The sequence below is a fragment of the Rosa chinensis genome, chromosome 1 (genome assembly GCF_002994745.2).
Source record: "Rosa chinensis cultivar Old Blush chromosome 1, RchiOBHm-V2, whole genome shotgun sequence".
NCBI lineage: Eukaryota > Viridiplantae > Streptophyta > Magnoliopsida > Rosales > Rosaceae > Rosa > Rosa chinensis.
In genome coordinates, this window is record NC_037088.1 from 21,797,527 (window position 1) to 21,812,816 (window position 15,290).

At 38.3% G+C, this 15,290-nt stretch overlaps 1 protein-coding gene and 2 long non-coding RNA genes across 6 annotated transcripts; 1 reads left to right on the forward strand and 2 right to left on the reverse strand.

The window, feature by feature from the left end:
- Positions 1 to 3,050: 3,050 nt before the first annotated feature.
- LOC121050962 lies at positions 3,051 to 4,373 on the reverse strand. The gene is made up of 4 exons (XR_005804569.1): positions 4,301 to 4,373; positions 3,963 to 4,117; positions 3,214 to 3,489; positions 3,051 to 3,066 (listed from the first exon to the last, which is right to left on the reverse strand). It is a non-coding gene; the product is annotated as an uncharacterized LOC121050962 (long non-coding RNA).
- A 4,830-nt stretch (positions 4,374 to 9,203) lies between these two features.
- LOC112189527 (inactive poly [ADP-ribose] polymerase RCD1) lies at positions 9,204 to 15,290 on the reverse strand. 4 transcript variants are annotated; one of them, XM_024328878.2, is made up of 6 exons: positions 14,053 to 15,290; positions 12,652 to 12,893; positions 12,227 to 12,330; positions 11,352 to 11,486; positions 11,169 to 11,264; positions 9,204 to 9,580 (listed from the first exon to the last, which is right to left on the reverse strand). In XM_024328878.2, the coding sequence occupies exons 1-6, from the start codon at positions 15,162 to 15,164 to the stop codon at positions 9,527 to 9,529; spliced, it is 1,743 nt and encodes a 580-aa protein (XP_024184646.1). In that variant the 5' UTR covers positions 15,165 to 15,290; the 3' UTR covers positions 9,204 to 9,526. The 4 variants fall into 4 exon arrangements, with proteins under 4 accessions (XP_024184646.1, XP_024184638.1, XP_024184654.1 ...); XM_024328870.2 differs by having other exon boundaries at positions 11,352 to 11,570; XM_024328886.2 differs by lacking the exon at positions 11,352 to 11,486.
- Positions 9,978 to 10,272, forward strand: LOC121051676. The gene is made up of 2 exons (XR_005806455.1): positions 9,978 to 10,114; positions 10,145 to 10,272. It is a non-coding gene; the product is annotated as an uncharacterized LOC121051676 (long non-coding RNA).

The following is a 15,290-nucleotide window of genomic DNA, read 5'->3' on the forward strand; positions in this document are numbered from 1 at the left end:
GTTGACATATGTGTTTGAACAAATATTAATTTCTGGAATTTTTATGATTAATTGAGAATTTTCAGATTCATATTATTGTTCTTCGAGAGTTGCTTATGTGGGTTTGTTTAATTAAATTTGCGTTATAGATAACTTTTGTATTTTAATCTTATGTGGTTGCAAACACTTAGGGTTTTGATATAATTGGTGCTAGGTTTAAGAACATGAAATCGACTTTTCGTTTTGTGTAAACTTGAATCAAAGTAGTAAAGGTTTTGTACAAAGATCGAATTTAATTAACGAGGATTGCAATTAGGTGGACTTTTCCATACTAAGTTGTACACTTGAGTTGATAGCCTTTCTCTATGTGTAATGCGTTAAACATGACATGATTGACTAGCTTTCTAGGGTTTGATTGCATGTTTGATAGGATTAATCTAGGTGCTTTCGCTTAGGTTAATTAGCATTGAAAAGTAAAAAATGGGAATTCATTTGCTTTCGAATGTTTCACATGATCAACTCCTTTCTCATGACTTAGATGAACAATATTAGGGTTTGAGTCAATTTTAATCATATGTTTCGATTTTGATCTTTGTTCTCTCATTCCATTTGTATTTTTATGTTTTTGCATTTTAATTCTTTTGTTTACTTAATTTATTTTCAAAACCCAAAAACAAAATCTCCCCCTTTTCGTAAATAATGTTTATACTTGTGAATATCTTTGTGAATATTATACTTTGTTTTAATTTTAATTGTTTAATTGTTTGATAATGACAGGTGTACCCTCAATCCCCGGAATAGAACGATCCCTATTTATTACGTACTACTAATGACATTTCAGGGTTAAATTATGCGCTTGCTTTCAGGCGCATCAATGGTGGTGGAGCGTCCTTGACTCAGCGCCTAAGAGCTTCGTAGATTGATGGATGGATGGTGTCACGGTCTTATAGGAGATGGAGGTTTGGGAAGTGAATTGGGCAGTCTTGGAATGGTTTTTGGCCAGGAAGTGATAGGCCAGGAAATGATAGACCAGGAAATGATCTTGGCTGGGAAGTGATGCAAATTCAGTTCTAGACGTTGCCTATTTATAGGGGAGCATCAGTTGGTTTTTGTCGATCATACCCTTCATCATTGGACGGATGGGATTGCATCGTAATTCCTTTAATTTTCCAACTGAAACATCTCCTTTAAGGCCTTAACTCCTCTCATAATGGGGCAATTCCTCTAATTTCCAAGCTGAAACATCTTTCTCCTTTATTCTCCAACTGAAAACGTCTTTCACTTTATTTCCCTTCTTCATTGCTTGGTCAACCTGATTTAATAAAGGGCACAAAGTTAAATTCTTTTAGAGAAAATAAAAGAAATTAAAACAATTTAATTTCAGAAAAATACACCCATAAATTCTCTCTTAAGGCCCACAGAGTAGCATGACGGTGAGGAATCCTGATCCAGCTAGGATTCTTTATGAATTTTGCGTTTTCTGCCTATTTCACGCCAAACACTCTACAAGACTCTTAAAATGACTCGATGACTCAAAACACGAAACTTAAGGGAGAAACAAGGCTAAAATGGAGCACACACTCATTAATATCGTCGCACATTGTGCTCCTATCACATATCTTGCTTCACAATATGTTTTATAGGTGGTGGCAATACTCTCACGAGCTCTACAAATGTATGCCCAATGACCAAATGATCCACATCGAGAACATACATCTCTGTGCTCAGACTCCCATGATTGAGGCACTTTGAAAGCGTCATTAGGATGACAGTTAGTGTTGGTGGCGCTAGTGTTGGTGGCGCCACCAACATGGACAAAGGCGTTGCCTCCCTCTCTCTTTTTCCACGTTGACCTCTTTGATTCCGTGTCCTCCTATTTTGGCGGTTACCTTCCCAAGTAGATTGATTATATGGACCAGAACGTCCAAAAGTATCCTTAGGATTAAGTTTTTGCTCTTTGCACCCTCCTTTTGGGGCGCGACTATAATTGGACTCTGGAATAGTTTATGTTCTCACGGGTCTCGAATTATAGTTCTTCACAAGGATGTCATCATGCTTTTCACACTACTAGAATTATGCCCTCAGACATCGGCCAAAAACCGATGAGGAAAAGAATTCCGACCGATGTCTTAGTGGGTGATGAGAAAGGTCCGGAAAATCGAGACATCAGTTTTTAGCCGATGTCTAGTATCAGTATACACATCGGTTACCTATTATAAACCGATGTAAATACGTTTAATTGATAACAAATTTGTTTATTTAACTATTGTTAAACCTTCATTTTATTGTCTTTAATGCTTAAAGAAATATAGATCCCACAACACAACTATGCATTTTAACATCGTTATTCATTTAAAAACGATGACTAATACTATTTCACACATCGGTTTTCTAGTCTTCATCGATGACAATACTTATACTGGACATCAATCTCTATCTAAAAAACAATGTGCATTAGTTTGTGGCACATCGGTTCCAACATAATAATTCAATTTTCTATGGTTAATGGGACATCGATTTTTATTTTGAGACTTATGTATTTCTCTCAATCCCAATGTATATGGAATTAAGAGCTCTGACAATTAACTGAAAAAAAACTGACAGAAGGAAAGAAACGAAAAGGAAGTGAAAGCACTTCATATTTGAATATAAAACATTGCTCCATTTCAAGTTCCAGTACTTTTCTACATTTGCAAATATACAAAGTTGAGTTTTCAGAAGAGCATAATAACAAGATCTTACAAGCAGAAGCCAAACCCAAAGGTAAAGAAGATGGTTACTCAAAAAAAAAAAAAGAGTGATAAAACAAGTCTCTATGCATGCGCTCTTCACTCATTCCCTACCCTGCACCCTCAGGATCTGCAAAAGAAGATTTAGGAAACAAATGAGCAATTGCAGCTCAATGAGTAATTAAAAGAACCTTCACAAAAATAACAACGAATAATAATGGGATGCCACTGCAACTCATAGTGAGCTTGGAACCTGCTTCTAATAACTTGGAACCTGCTCTAGAATTCAGTAAGAATAAACAGCCCCTTTAGTGAGCTCCATATTTAACTGTGCTTCTACATCTTCTAGCCTCTTGTCCTGCAAGTATATTGCTCATAAGTTGAAGATTATCAAGAAATGATTAACCAAGATGCTATGAATATTTAATACCAACTCTAGTCATTCAAACATAGAAGCAACCTTTTCTAATTCCTGAAATAGGCAAAAGAGGAGATAGATACTCACTTTAACCATATTTCATGTAAGGTTCGTCCAAATTTCTGACAATTGAACTCTAACTGCAATCTAAGCTATTGTATCTCACGTAGCAATCTCATCAACCTCTGAATTAAATACAAAACTTGGAAATGTGGTGGTAATATCCCTGCAATTCAATTCAGATAGATGGAACATGAGAATTTCTGAAACTCTGGAAATTTATATTTATGAATGAAATAGCAAAAATAAGTCTCATACCTAAGGTAGGGGAGGGTCATGATCTTTAACAATGATGGGCTGCAACTTTGCTTAAAAAGAGTCTAAAATTAGTCTAGAAAACACTTCAACAACAGTTATAAATCAAATGAAGAAAACTTGTTATATTGGCATAGCACCTCTTACAAGGTGAGGACAATAATTATGTGACAGTCCATCTCTACATAAAGGTGAAGGGTATCAAAATTATATATAATCTTGCTTCCACATACATAGCACCGAGAAAAAATCTTTGCTTCAACTCTCTCTACAACTATCAGATTAAAATAATATCATTTTGTTGCAATGATGAATTAGGCTTTAATGTCTTTCCCACTCAAAACTTTACATCAACTATATAGGTTTAACATGAACCATATCTCATATCAGTGACCTATCACTGTAAAACTAATATCCACAAGGAGCACTGGGACTATCATCCATTAAGTTCTTTAACTTAAAAAGAAACTTTGTACAAAATGATGCACATCAAAGGAGATAGCCTCAAAATAAAGAGTTACCTCATAGTCTCCAATATTTAGCTCATCAAGAAGTTCTGTTAGCATATAGATAGCCTCAAAATCTGGTACCTTTTAAAGGATGTGATGCCATTCATAGCAACATACCTAGCAAATGGAACAGTGAAATCATATCGCAGTGAGGAAAGCTCTCCTCCCTGTCAACAAGATAAAACACAAAGCACATTAGCTGTGCAAACAACATGGCTAAATACAGAAACAGTGTCTGGAATGTTATGTTTCCATGCCACTTCACATTGCATTTACATGAAGACAAGCAAAACTTGGCAGGACTTCAAGTCTTCGATTGAATTGAGAAAAGGTGAGATAGAGATAATTACCTGGTCAACAAGATCATAAATCAATTTTGAGTCTTCCCCATATTTGCCCATGAGAGTGTCTCTCAATTCAAAAAACTGGAGTATCCAGGGCTGTGGCACCAAGCCTCTCAAAAACATCTTCTATTATCGAAAATGCCTTCTTTCTCATTGTCATTTGTTCTTTTGCAAAGTCACGAGTACCCTACCATGCAAAGTAATGTCAACATGTGCTAGTAACTCCATTCATTACAACCCAAAAATCAGTATTAAAGAAAAAAAATAAGCAAAGGCAACTAAACTACTAACAAACTGACAGTATCCTGTTAGAATCTACAGACAACTATTATAAGTTGTAGCTAGATCAAACTTATTTGAGAATCTACTACCAAATTGATAGGATCCTGCTTTCATAGGAGATACCTCTGTCGCTCAAAGGATAATGTCATAGTTGCCAAGATATGAATAATAGTCCCTTTCCATATTCTAGCAATGCAACTACCTTTGGAAGCTTTGGGAGTATGCAACTCCCTTTCCATACTCATTTAGTCCTGTATGCTATTATTTGCTCTTTTCAGAACAACAACAACAAAGCTCCTCACAAGTCACAACAAAGAGGATGACCAAAATGACCCAAACCCGAATGTAAATGAAAATTGGTAAAAAGCATTACCTTGAGATCATCCTCAATCTTTGCAACTTGACCATGAATTCTGTCGATAACTTCCTTCAAAGGAGACATTGTGGGGAACTAGGATTCATCCCAGACAAAGCTAGCTTGAGAGAAACTCAAAATTCAGTGGGTAAACAAACACACACACATTATGGAAAAGCTAATGATAAGTGATGTGATGAATACCTAGTGAGGTATGAATCCACTGGAACTCCATCCACCGTGAGAGAACTACTCTTGACTCCTGAAACCCTCTCTAGCTCCTTGATCTGACACCTGATCTTGTGAGAAACACCCTCTACAAAGTTGTTGGACTGCAAATTGCGGAATTGCAATGTCAATGAACAGATCAAATAACAAAATAGCATTGAAATTGCCAGAGCAATTACATCCGGAAAATTCAATTCGCATTCAATAATAATATAATATGTATCACAACAGCAGCATTATAACACACTAAAGAACAAAATTGAACATAGAGAGGCTGTAATTGGGAGGATGAGGAGGAATACCTTTAAGAGATCGCCGCTGAGGGAGAGAAGAGATTGGGAATATTGAACTTCAAGAATAATGAAACAATATTTAACAAAACAAACAAGAAAGGGGAGGGAATGGGTAGTCAGATCTTGGAAACTAGTTACTCTGTAGAGGGGAGTGTCGAAGGAATGCTTGGAGATTTGATCCTGGAGGTGGTTCCATAAAGACGACGTTGAGTTTTGGACAGGCAGAGACACCATCCAGTACCTGCTCGCCATTCTTTCACTTTCTTTCCTCTCTCTTCTCCTCTTACTCAAACTCTTATCTATGGCCGGCATTTGGTGCTCGAAGTCGCACCAATCGAGGAGGATGGACTCCTTGGAGGCCGGTTGGTTTCAGATCTCGAAGCAAAAAAGTGGTGGCGTTGGACGAGAAGCACCGTCAGAGGCAATGACGCCAGTGAGGGGACAGAGGAGGCCAGGTTAATGAAGGAGATACAATAGCCGCAGAAAGAGAGAAGGAGGAGAGCTCTAGGGTTTTAAGGAAGAGCGAGAGAGAAAGAGCTGAACCCGAAGAACGAGCTCGGGTCGAAGAACGAGCTCAAGGCGGCTCAGATCGGAGAATAAGCTCAAGGCGTCGAAGGAGGTGCTGGTGTCAATCGTAGTCAAGTGAGAGTTAGGTTTGAAAGTCTCAGACAAGTGAAAAAAGGCAAGTGTTAGAGGGAATGAAAGATTAGTCCCCCCGCGTTTCTAAATTTTTTAACTTAGTCCCTCCGCATTTTTGAAAACAATTTTGAACGAAAGTTTAGACATTGGTTAATTTGACAACTGATGTTAATAATAACAATAGAAATCAGAAATTTTATAAACCAATGTTAGCACGGTATTTTACATCACGTGCAATTCTGACCGATTTAATAGTGGTGATGTCTGATGGCATAATTCTAGTAGTGTCAGCGACATTGATGACTCCAATGAGCTCATGAAATTTTGTGATCCTTCCTGCAGTAACATCAATTCAATAGCTCTTAACAACCATCAAAGCAGAGACGGGGAAAGTAGAGAGAGTCATCTCAATCAACATCGCATCTGTGATATATTTTCACAGAATTTCATTAAGGATTTAATGATAAGTGCTTCCGAGTTGTAATCAAGAACTATTTTGAAATCACAGAAGCGGAGGTTATGCCATATCACTTTTAGGTCAGGAAGCAGGGAGTCACGAACGTTGCCAAAGCGTTTTTTGAGTGAGAACCACAGCCTTCTAGGGTCTTCTTCATTCAGATACTCGTCCTGGAGCAATTCATCCATATGACGAGTCATTAGGAATGGCTTTCACCTTATTTGCCTCCAAGGCTGCTCTATTTGCTTCCAAAGCTTGAGCTTGCTCAACAGTTAACACGTCCTGACTAGGCTCAAGAATAGCATCCAGGATTCCTTGGGCCTTGAGATGCTGGTGGACATCACGAACCCACTTGTGATATCTGGAGCCAGTTGTCCCCAATGGAGCAAAGTCCAGTTTGTTCAAGTTACTCATCCTGAAAATGAACAAGAAAAATGGTTAGTTTCCGAGCTGAAAAAGCTACCACGAAAACAATAGAAATTTCTGAGCGTAATCGCTCCCAAGAAATTAAGAATTTCTTAGAGTAATTGCTCCCAAGAAATTCAATTCCAGGAGGTATTGGATTAGATTGAAACAATTATGTGTATGTGGTCGATCATATATTCTCAACAAACTTTAAGTTTGGAGGTCTCAACAAGCTCCAAGCTTAGAGATAGCAAGAATCCCCACAGTGCAGCTTAGGTCTCTCCACAAAAGAAGAGAGGGGGGGGGGGGTAGAAGAAGGAAGGTTGCAAGTCCCTGAGAAAAAGAAAAGAAATTGAAAGTACGGAAAACATAAACGTTTAATAAAAAATACCTCTTTTTAAAGTCGCCGAAAAATTCGCAGGAGCTCGTCGAAAAAAGTTGCCGGTGGTCGGAGGTGAGGGGTCAACGAGGGGTCAGCGAGGCTGCGCGGGGGCTGATGCGTTCGTGCGCGGGGGCTGTCAATGGGGAGGCTATCAGACGAGTCAAGGAAGGGGCGACGAGGGGTCTGCTGGCAAGGGCGTGCGTTTCCGCTGCAGGCGAGGTGTTTGTGCGCTGGCGAGGCTAACCAAGGGGTCAGCGAAGCTGCACAAGGGTGCACGCGGAGGCAGGCACACGAGTGCGCTAGCAAGGCTATCCAAGCGAGGCTAACAGAGCCGGTTCAGTGGCTTTGGCAGCAAGTTCGGTGCTTTTACCGCCGGTTCTTGAAATGATTTGATTGGTTCTGGAATCCTCCGGTCAAGACGCTGCTGCTGGCAAAGTTTGGTGGCAAGAAGAGGTCTGGAGGGAAGCGAATCGGTTGAAAATTTATTTCTACTTTCAAGGGCCGGTTAGGTACTTTTCCGGCCGCTTCTTGGAATTATACCGCCAGTTCTAAACTTATGGGGTCAAGGTCTTCGAGGTATGCAGCGGAGGCAGAAAGGGTTTCAAGGTTTTGTATTCGGATTTAGGTTTTGCTATTTGTTTCAGGGTTAGGACTTTGTGCTCATAACGTGTTTTAGAAAAACTGAAATTGTGAGAGAATTAAGTTGTGTTTTCATTGATAATAAGGGCTCTTTATATACAGGATTACAAGCAGAGAATATAAGTCTTACAAGGAAATTGAATCATACAATGAATAGGATATCTCCAAAGATATTTGTATGACTAACCTTATTACAAGAGTAACTTTCTATTCTTTTTTCTTTTTTGGGTTAGTGATTACATGGAAAGCTAATTCCCTTACAGAAAATTAAATTCCAATTAACCTCTAGAAAAACACTAGGGAAAATGATTAAAAAAATGTCACTTAGATATGCCTTAACAATGCCCGAGTAACAAAGTGGTTGGTTGAACTTGCCCTGCTGTGAAGGAGGCTACTTGGGAAGAGGCTGAAGATTTGATGAATCGTTTTCCAGATTTTCAAGCTTGAGGAGCTGTTCTTTAAAAAGGGGGTGGGTTTGTTATGATTCTCAATCATATTTAGAATTCATGTTGTTATTAGGAGAATTATCGTTGTTGACTTTGTCGGGCCGATCGTGCACATGCTTTGCGCATGACATTTCTGGGTAAGTCTAGTTTATTATTTTAGAGTTTTTGACGTATCTGTCACTAGTTAGAGGACACGTGTCCCTTATCCACTTGCTCATTTCCGAGTTTAAATACTACTTTTGTAACCCTTAGTCGATATCAATGAAAATATAGCTTTGTTGTTGCATTTACATTTCATTTCTCATTCAAATATCACTGTTAGGGCAGCAACCCTAACAACTTCACCACATGTTAAGGTTCTAACCCTGAGAGAGATGAAAAACTAAAAAAATAGAAAGCAAAAGGGAAATTCAATTCAATTCTCAGATGAATTTTACAATGTGGCTGGAATCTCGCTCCATAGATAGCATCAACATTACAAGTGAAGAAACTGATTGTGTATGACTAACTACGACATAGGACCAACCAACAAAATAAACGACATCGTTCATATATTTGGACCTTATATGGGCTGACACAACCAAAAGAGATATCTGGGCGATACAAGCTTAATCTTGGTTGCTCAGGATTGGGACCTAACAACCGCAATAATCACCCCCAAGAGTTTGTACCAGTACCCTGAACGAAATTTTGCATATAACAGCTCTACTTCTATAATTACTTAATTAGACTACTGCAAGTACATACTAAAAAAAATAACCAACAATCCATATTGTCTTGGTATAACGCAACAAAGTCACTACTCTGATACAAATAAGTATCTTATTAAAAACAAAAAACAAAAAATTTCAGTAGATGATATCAATTCAGATTAAAAGACATCAGTGTAATACTGTTCAAATGCTACTCCACGTACTCACATAATACAAGCTAAAAGTAAATATAACCACTCAAAAGAAAGCAATTGGATGTTCCTAAACTGAAGACCTTTGCCTGGTCCATCATCGTATTCACAACAATTTATGTCGACGCATTTTTACATGCAAGCTTCAAATCAGCATCTTTGTCACATATCCAAAACTCCATGCAAGGGCCATAAACCACATTCAGTGGCGGGCTGACCTTGGCACTCCCAATTCACTCTTAGATTTAAAGGGTATCTGCACAGGATAACAATATAAAGGAATACAACTATTAGTACAAGGGCGCAGAATCCTAAAAGCTACATGTCACCACCTGTTGGGGCCAATATGACAGAGTTCACCAGGAACACCTACTGAGTACTAATGCCAATATGACAGTTTTTAATATGACAGGTTGGAACAGTGGAACTGGTGGGTTCAACTTCACACTAGCAATCTGGTCATGGTTCTAGAGAATCACGTTCCAGTGAGCGTTGCATTAATTTAAGATAATTGTTTCATGGTTATCTGAACCCAAGCCCGACATTGGTATCGCTTTATTCCTAGTGTTATAACAGTAACTCAGACTACACACGATTTTAATTTGCATCCGTCAATTCTTAACTTAATTCAAATAAAAAATATATTCCTAAGGAAAAAAGGTAGGAGAGAGGTCAGAGCAAAGATCAAATTACAAGATTGTTTACAATAATAGAGCATTAGCAAATAATAAGTCAGGTCAATCAGATCTATCCATATCTAAAAGGCAAAAGGTTAGGCCACTCCCTACCAGTGAGGTGTAGCCCAAGTGTCAGCCCAGAGGTTAGGTCTTACAAAAAAAAAATGTTAAGCCAAACATACCCAATTTCCACTCCCCCACCCGAAAAAAAAAAAATTACATAAAACAAAGAAGAAAGTAACCACATAGATCAAACGAAACCACTAAAATAGCATAATCAACAATTGACAAACAAGTCTTATTTGGCCAAAGAAACACCCTCGAAGAGCAAACCATGAGATAACATCAAATAAACCACCCAATCAAAAGAAGAAAAAAGGACAGCACTTCTCAAGATACAGCCAAAATTAATTATGAGCGGCAGTTAAATTCAAGAATACAAATGGATGCTGTGGATTGTACTGAGCATACAGGAGAACCTCAATGGCCACTAATGACTCTTAATAAAGGGCAATTACATATAGCTACACACATGGAAAACTCATTTTCAGGGTAGTGGTCTTTTGACAATTGAATAGGGGGCCGTGACTATATGGGAGAAAGGATTATATAAGTAATATGCTTCTGGACTTTTGAAAATTGACTAGGACAGGCCTTTGTTTTGCACAGTAGCTGGTGTGGATACTTTGTCCCCTGGCTGCTTGCTTGTTTAGAATTACGTGCATGGTAGTTGGTGATCGGTCCTGACACATGCTGATATCGGGCCACCAACTTCAAGTTGAAAACAGTCTAAATTTGATTTGGCATTTTTCTAAAGGCAGAACAAAAAAATAATGTATGCTTGATGATTTGTAAATTTATTCTTAAATCTCAGAAATTTCTTTATTTATCTGGATTTTTACTTGACTCGAAAATTGTCTGTTCATATGATCACATTCTAAAGACCAAGTGTGCTTATTGACTCAACATCCACAACAGCATTCACTGTGGTAACCAGGCAAGTCCAGACCCATCCTCTTGTTCATGTACAATTACAATCCAAGTAGTGATTTGCACAAAGGTTGTGATAATCCAAGTAGTAATTTGCACAAAGGTTGTGATACGAAAACTATTTACATAAATGGTAGACAATTGCATTTCAAGTGTTTAAACCAAGTAGAATTGTACCTTGCATTGAAGTTCCGTTATTGTAGACCTCAATAAACTATCTCCAACAGTCAACCTCAGCTTCTCTACAAATTCCTCACGGGTTATCTTCTTTGCCTGAAAGATATCATTAGACTCTAAGTGAAGAGAGTATTCAGAGAAAAATAACAAACATTTATAAAGCAGAAATGATAAAATTTATACCCTGAAAAAGTCATAATGAACATTAACTTGTTCCATATCCTTGGGAGGAATTTTACTTGCAATAGCAGCAAATAACATAGGGAAAGGCATCCAAGGTGATTTAGGGGTCCTTTGAGTGGTAGAACCAATAGTAGCCTGGAAACATCCAGACATTGAGATCAGTTGACCATCGCTTTCATACATTCTCCCACAATCTGAATTTGAATGAATCTTACTCCCCTATGAGAGAGAGAAAAACATTCATAATTGTTGAGTCGCATAGTGGACAAATGCCAACAGTAATTCTTTGAACATCCAGAGGCGCCCATTCAGCTTAAGGCATTCAAATGTGGGACTTGTCCAACAGACCTCAAAACAATATGCTATGCTTGAAGAGAACAGAATACCAGAATGCATAAACTCAAAATAACTTATACTGGGGCAGAATATGAGCTAACATGCAAACTAAACCTAGGCTGATACACTCCATAAGCCTAGTTAGGACAAAAGAACAAAAAGCATTCCAAGCATGAAGACAGTTTACAGTACAACACCTAAAAGCCCCCAACAACCCTTCTAATTAATTCCAGTTCAATCAATCTTACAGCTAACTACAGGTCATAAGCACCCCATGAAAAAGGAACCCGCACCCGAGCTTATAACAATTACAGCTTTAAGGAGGCCCTATGAGCATATGTAACACAATTCAAGCAGTGCAGTTTGTGGGGTAAAAAAAAACTTTTTTAAAAAAAAAAGGTAAATATAAGCTTAAGAAATTAGTAAAGAGCATATAATGGTGGCTGAACGATGGGGTAAACCAATCATAAAGCAAACACCAAAAAATAATAATAATAATAATAATAACTAAATAAATCTTTCTTATTTTTTGCACGCACTTTATCAATTGCAGGTGACTGTAATTGCAAAAAGCCCTTGGGTCCCTGGACGTATGTCGTAACCCCTGAAACTCCATGCTTTTTCTCACTTCCAATTGGATGTCCTGCATAAACAACATCAAGTACCAGGTCTCAAGCAATAACAAAAGAGTTTCAAAAAAGTTTTCCACAGCATGGGTGGATTTATCACTCATCTCTTTGATTTGCTCAGAAAGCCCAACCAAAAGTCGATGTCTGAACGAAAAATGACACTCTGTCTTCAAACTATTCTCCATCCAAGTTGAAAAGAAAATGTGCAATGATATGATCTAGATTGTTCCGGACCCATATATAAAGTACAAACATTAAAAGAGTAAACTGTTTCTATGAAGTGTTAGCATAACAACAAGGAAAGAAACAGAAATTTTAAAGGAGTAATGTATCACCTTCAGTATTGGATGAGAGCTTGAAACTAACAACAAATTCTGGATATATGTGTGTATTGATGTTCATATTCCAGACAATGTAATTTTTTGGATCCTGAAGATCATCCACTCCACTATCATAATCTTGACTGCAGGGATGAAACTGTTTACTTTCAGGGTGAAGTAACTCCATATTTCCCATTATGACACGACAGAATATCATGTGCCGTACTCCATTTTCATCAACATCACAATAACTTGCACTGTGAACAAAGGAAAAGTTAATTCCTTCCCCTACAAGCATGCTAATAGAAGTATACAGATGTGGAATTAAGCACTGATGTACAGCAACCTAGGGGTTAATGTGTTTCTGGTCAGAGATGGGTGCTGTTTACGGTTATGATCTGTGGGAAAATGGGTGTTGTGATTTAAGAGCTGGAATAAAAAAGAATGGAATGGCATGAGAAAGGTTCTTGGCCTCATACCGAGATTTCTTGGAATCACACCAAGACTTCTCACAACCACTCGACAGCAAAATGTTGATAACAAAACAAAATCAATCTCATCCATGCTGACTTGAACAGACTAGTGACCTTTATATAGAGCTAGAGAAGACACTATAACAGACCAATCATCAATTGACCCTCATTATTGACTTCTAGGCACCCTAAATGTCTAATCACTGAAAGCTATGTCTTGTGAGAACTAAAAATAAGACCCAAAAAAAACTCCCAAAAACAAAGAAAAACCCAAGAGAACTGTAGCAGGAACCAGAAGACACTTCATTCGCCATCAAGCATATATGCAATTATCAATAACAAAATAACCAAAACCAAATTGGCAGAGGAGGCAAGCATATATCACAATGGAAAACCAACAATGACCTCAATTAATACTTTTATGATGATGGAGGTAGTACAGTGCACTTGGTAAGGCATCTGCAAGTCAGATGTGGGACTCCCTCATGGGGTAGCTAGACCGACTGAAGCATTAGCTGAAGACCTAACAAAATAACAGGGTAACAGAAAGCGATACCATCTCCATAAATTCACAACAATCATGTCCAGACCATATGAACATTCACTACGGTGCAGAAAATGTTACTCAACGGTCATTAGGCTCATCAAACAACATTTCCTTCACTCCTTTCCCCCTCAGAAGCCCTAAACCAAGGCAATAACTAAGAGTTTATTGTTTTCAAATATCCAATTACTGAAACTACAAACTAGAAACCAGCCTAGACAGGCAGCAATCATTTCTTTTAGTCGCTCGGCCTCCAGAGGTGCTAAACCATTTTCTAAACAGAGGCACTTAACCCCACCCAGGGAAGATTAGCTGTATTCTGACATAATTTATAATTTAAAAAATGCCACTTTAGCATAGCTTGAACAAATGAGAACAGAGTGAATAAGACAAACTAACCAGGTGTTGGAGAAGCTAGCCGCTGTGAGATGGACACCAGTACCATAAATGGGCTTAATTGCTGCCAGTCCACAATGACCAAGCCCATACATTAATATAGTCGAAAGTTCTCCTTTTGAAGAAGCAAGCCAAGCATATCGTACATTTGCGTCTCCACGAAATGTTTTAGTAATTTCAACCTGTTTCTCGAAAAGTTCCAGTCGAGCTTGCATCAGATTACTTGAGCATCGGTATATATCAACAAGCTCAGCAGCATCACAAGTGTTCATTCCTTTAAAAAATATATTACGAACAGTATCACAGTCCAGCTTTTCATTTAGAGTTTCATTTGCTCTAGCCAAATTCTTTCTCATCTGCTGATTATTCTCAACATCTTCATCAACTTGTGGACCACCTCCTCCATTGCAACTGTTCTCAACTTCCATCACATAACCACTACTGGCAGGTATTTGATCAATCTGAATTTTCTTTACTAAACCATTTGACTCCCCACTAGATTCCTTCAACTCAGGTTGATCCATTCCATCTATTTCAATTTCCAGATGCAGTTTGATCTCACAAGACCCACAACACTCGTCAACTAAGGGATCCTGATCGTTGCAATCTCCATGCCGCCAGTTGCCATTTGGCTCATCTTCATCGTCACTGTAAAATTCCGGAAAGAAGCAACTACCAGCTTCATCAATCCAAGCAATAGGGTGTTGTACACCTGTTCTCAAGTTCAACTGGAACATATGCAAAAAATCAAGCAGTAAATGATCACCATTTGACTCAATCTTGATAGCTGCTTTCTTTATCTGAAGATCTTTCCTAACCAAGTCAACCAGAACCTGAGGATAATTGTTCCATTCGCCATTCTGGTAAAACATCAGACGCTGTGGCACACCAGTTCTTGTAAAATTTGAATAGGATGAAAGTAAAGATCGTCTAACATGAGATTCAAACCTCATAAGTTTGGTTCCGCATCCATACAATTTCCTTCGCTTTCGGAGCTTACTCAAGGTCGGCTTCTTTGGTAAGCCTCGATGCTTACTCGAGGTCGGCTTCTTTGCCCGCTTTCTCTTTACACAGAGTCGACCACTATCCAATGCCTTTGCGATCTTTGCTTCCATTCCTGTCTACTAAACCAATATCTATCCGCAATATTATATCCAAAAGTTCCAAGGTAAAACTAAAACAGAACTATAAACCAAACGATTCTTAAGAAAGCTGCACCATTGAAGTAGGATAAAGAGATC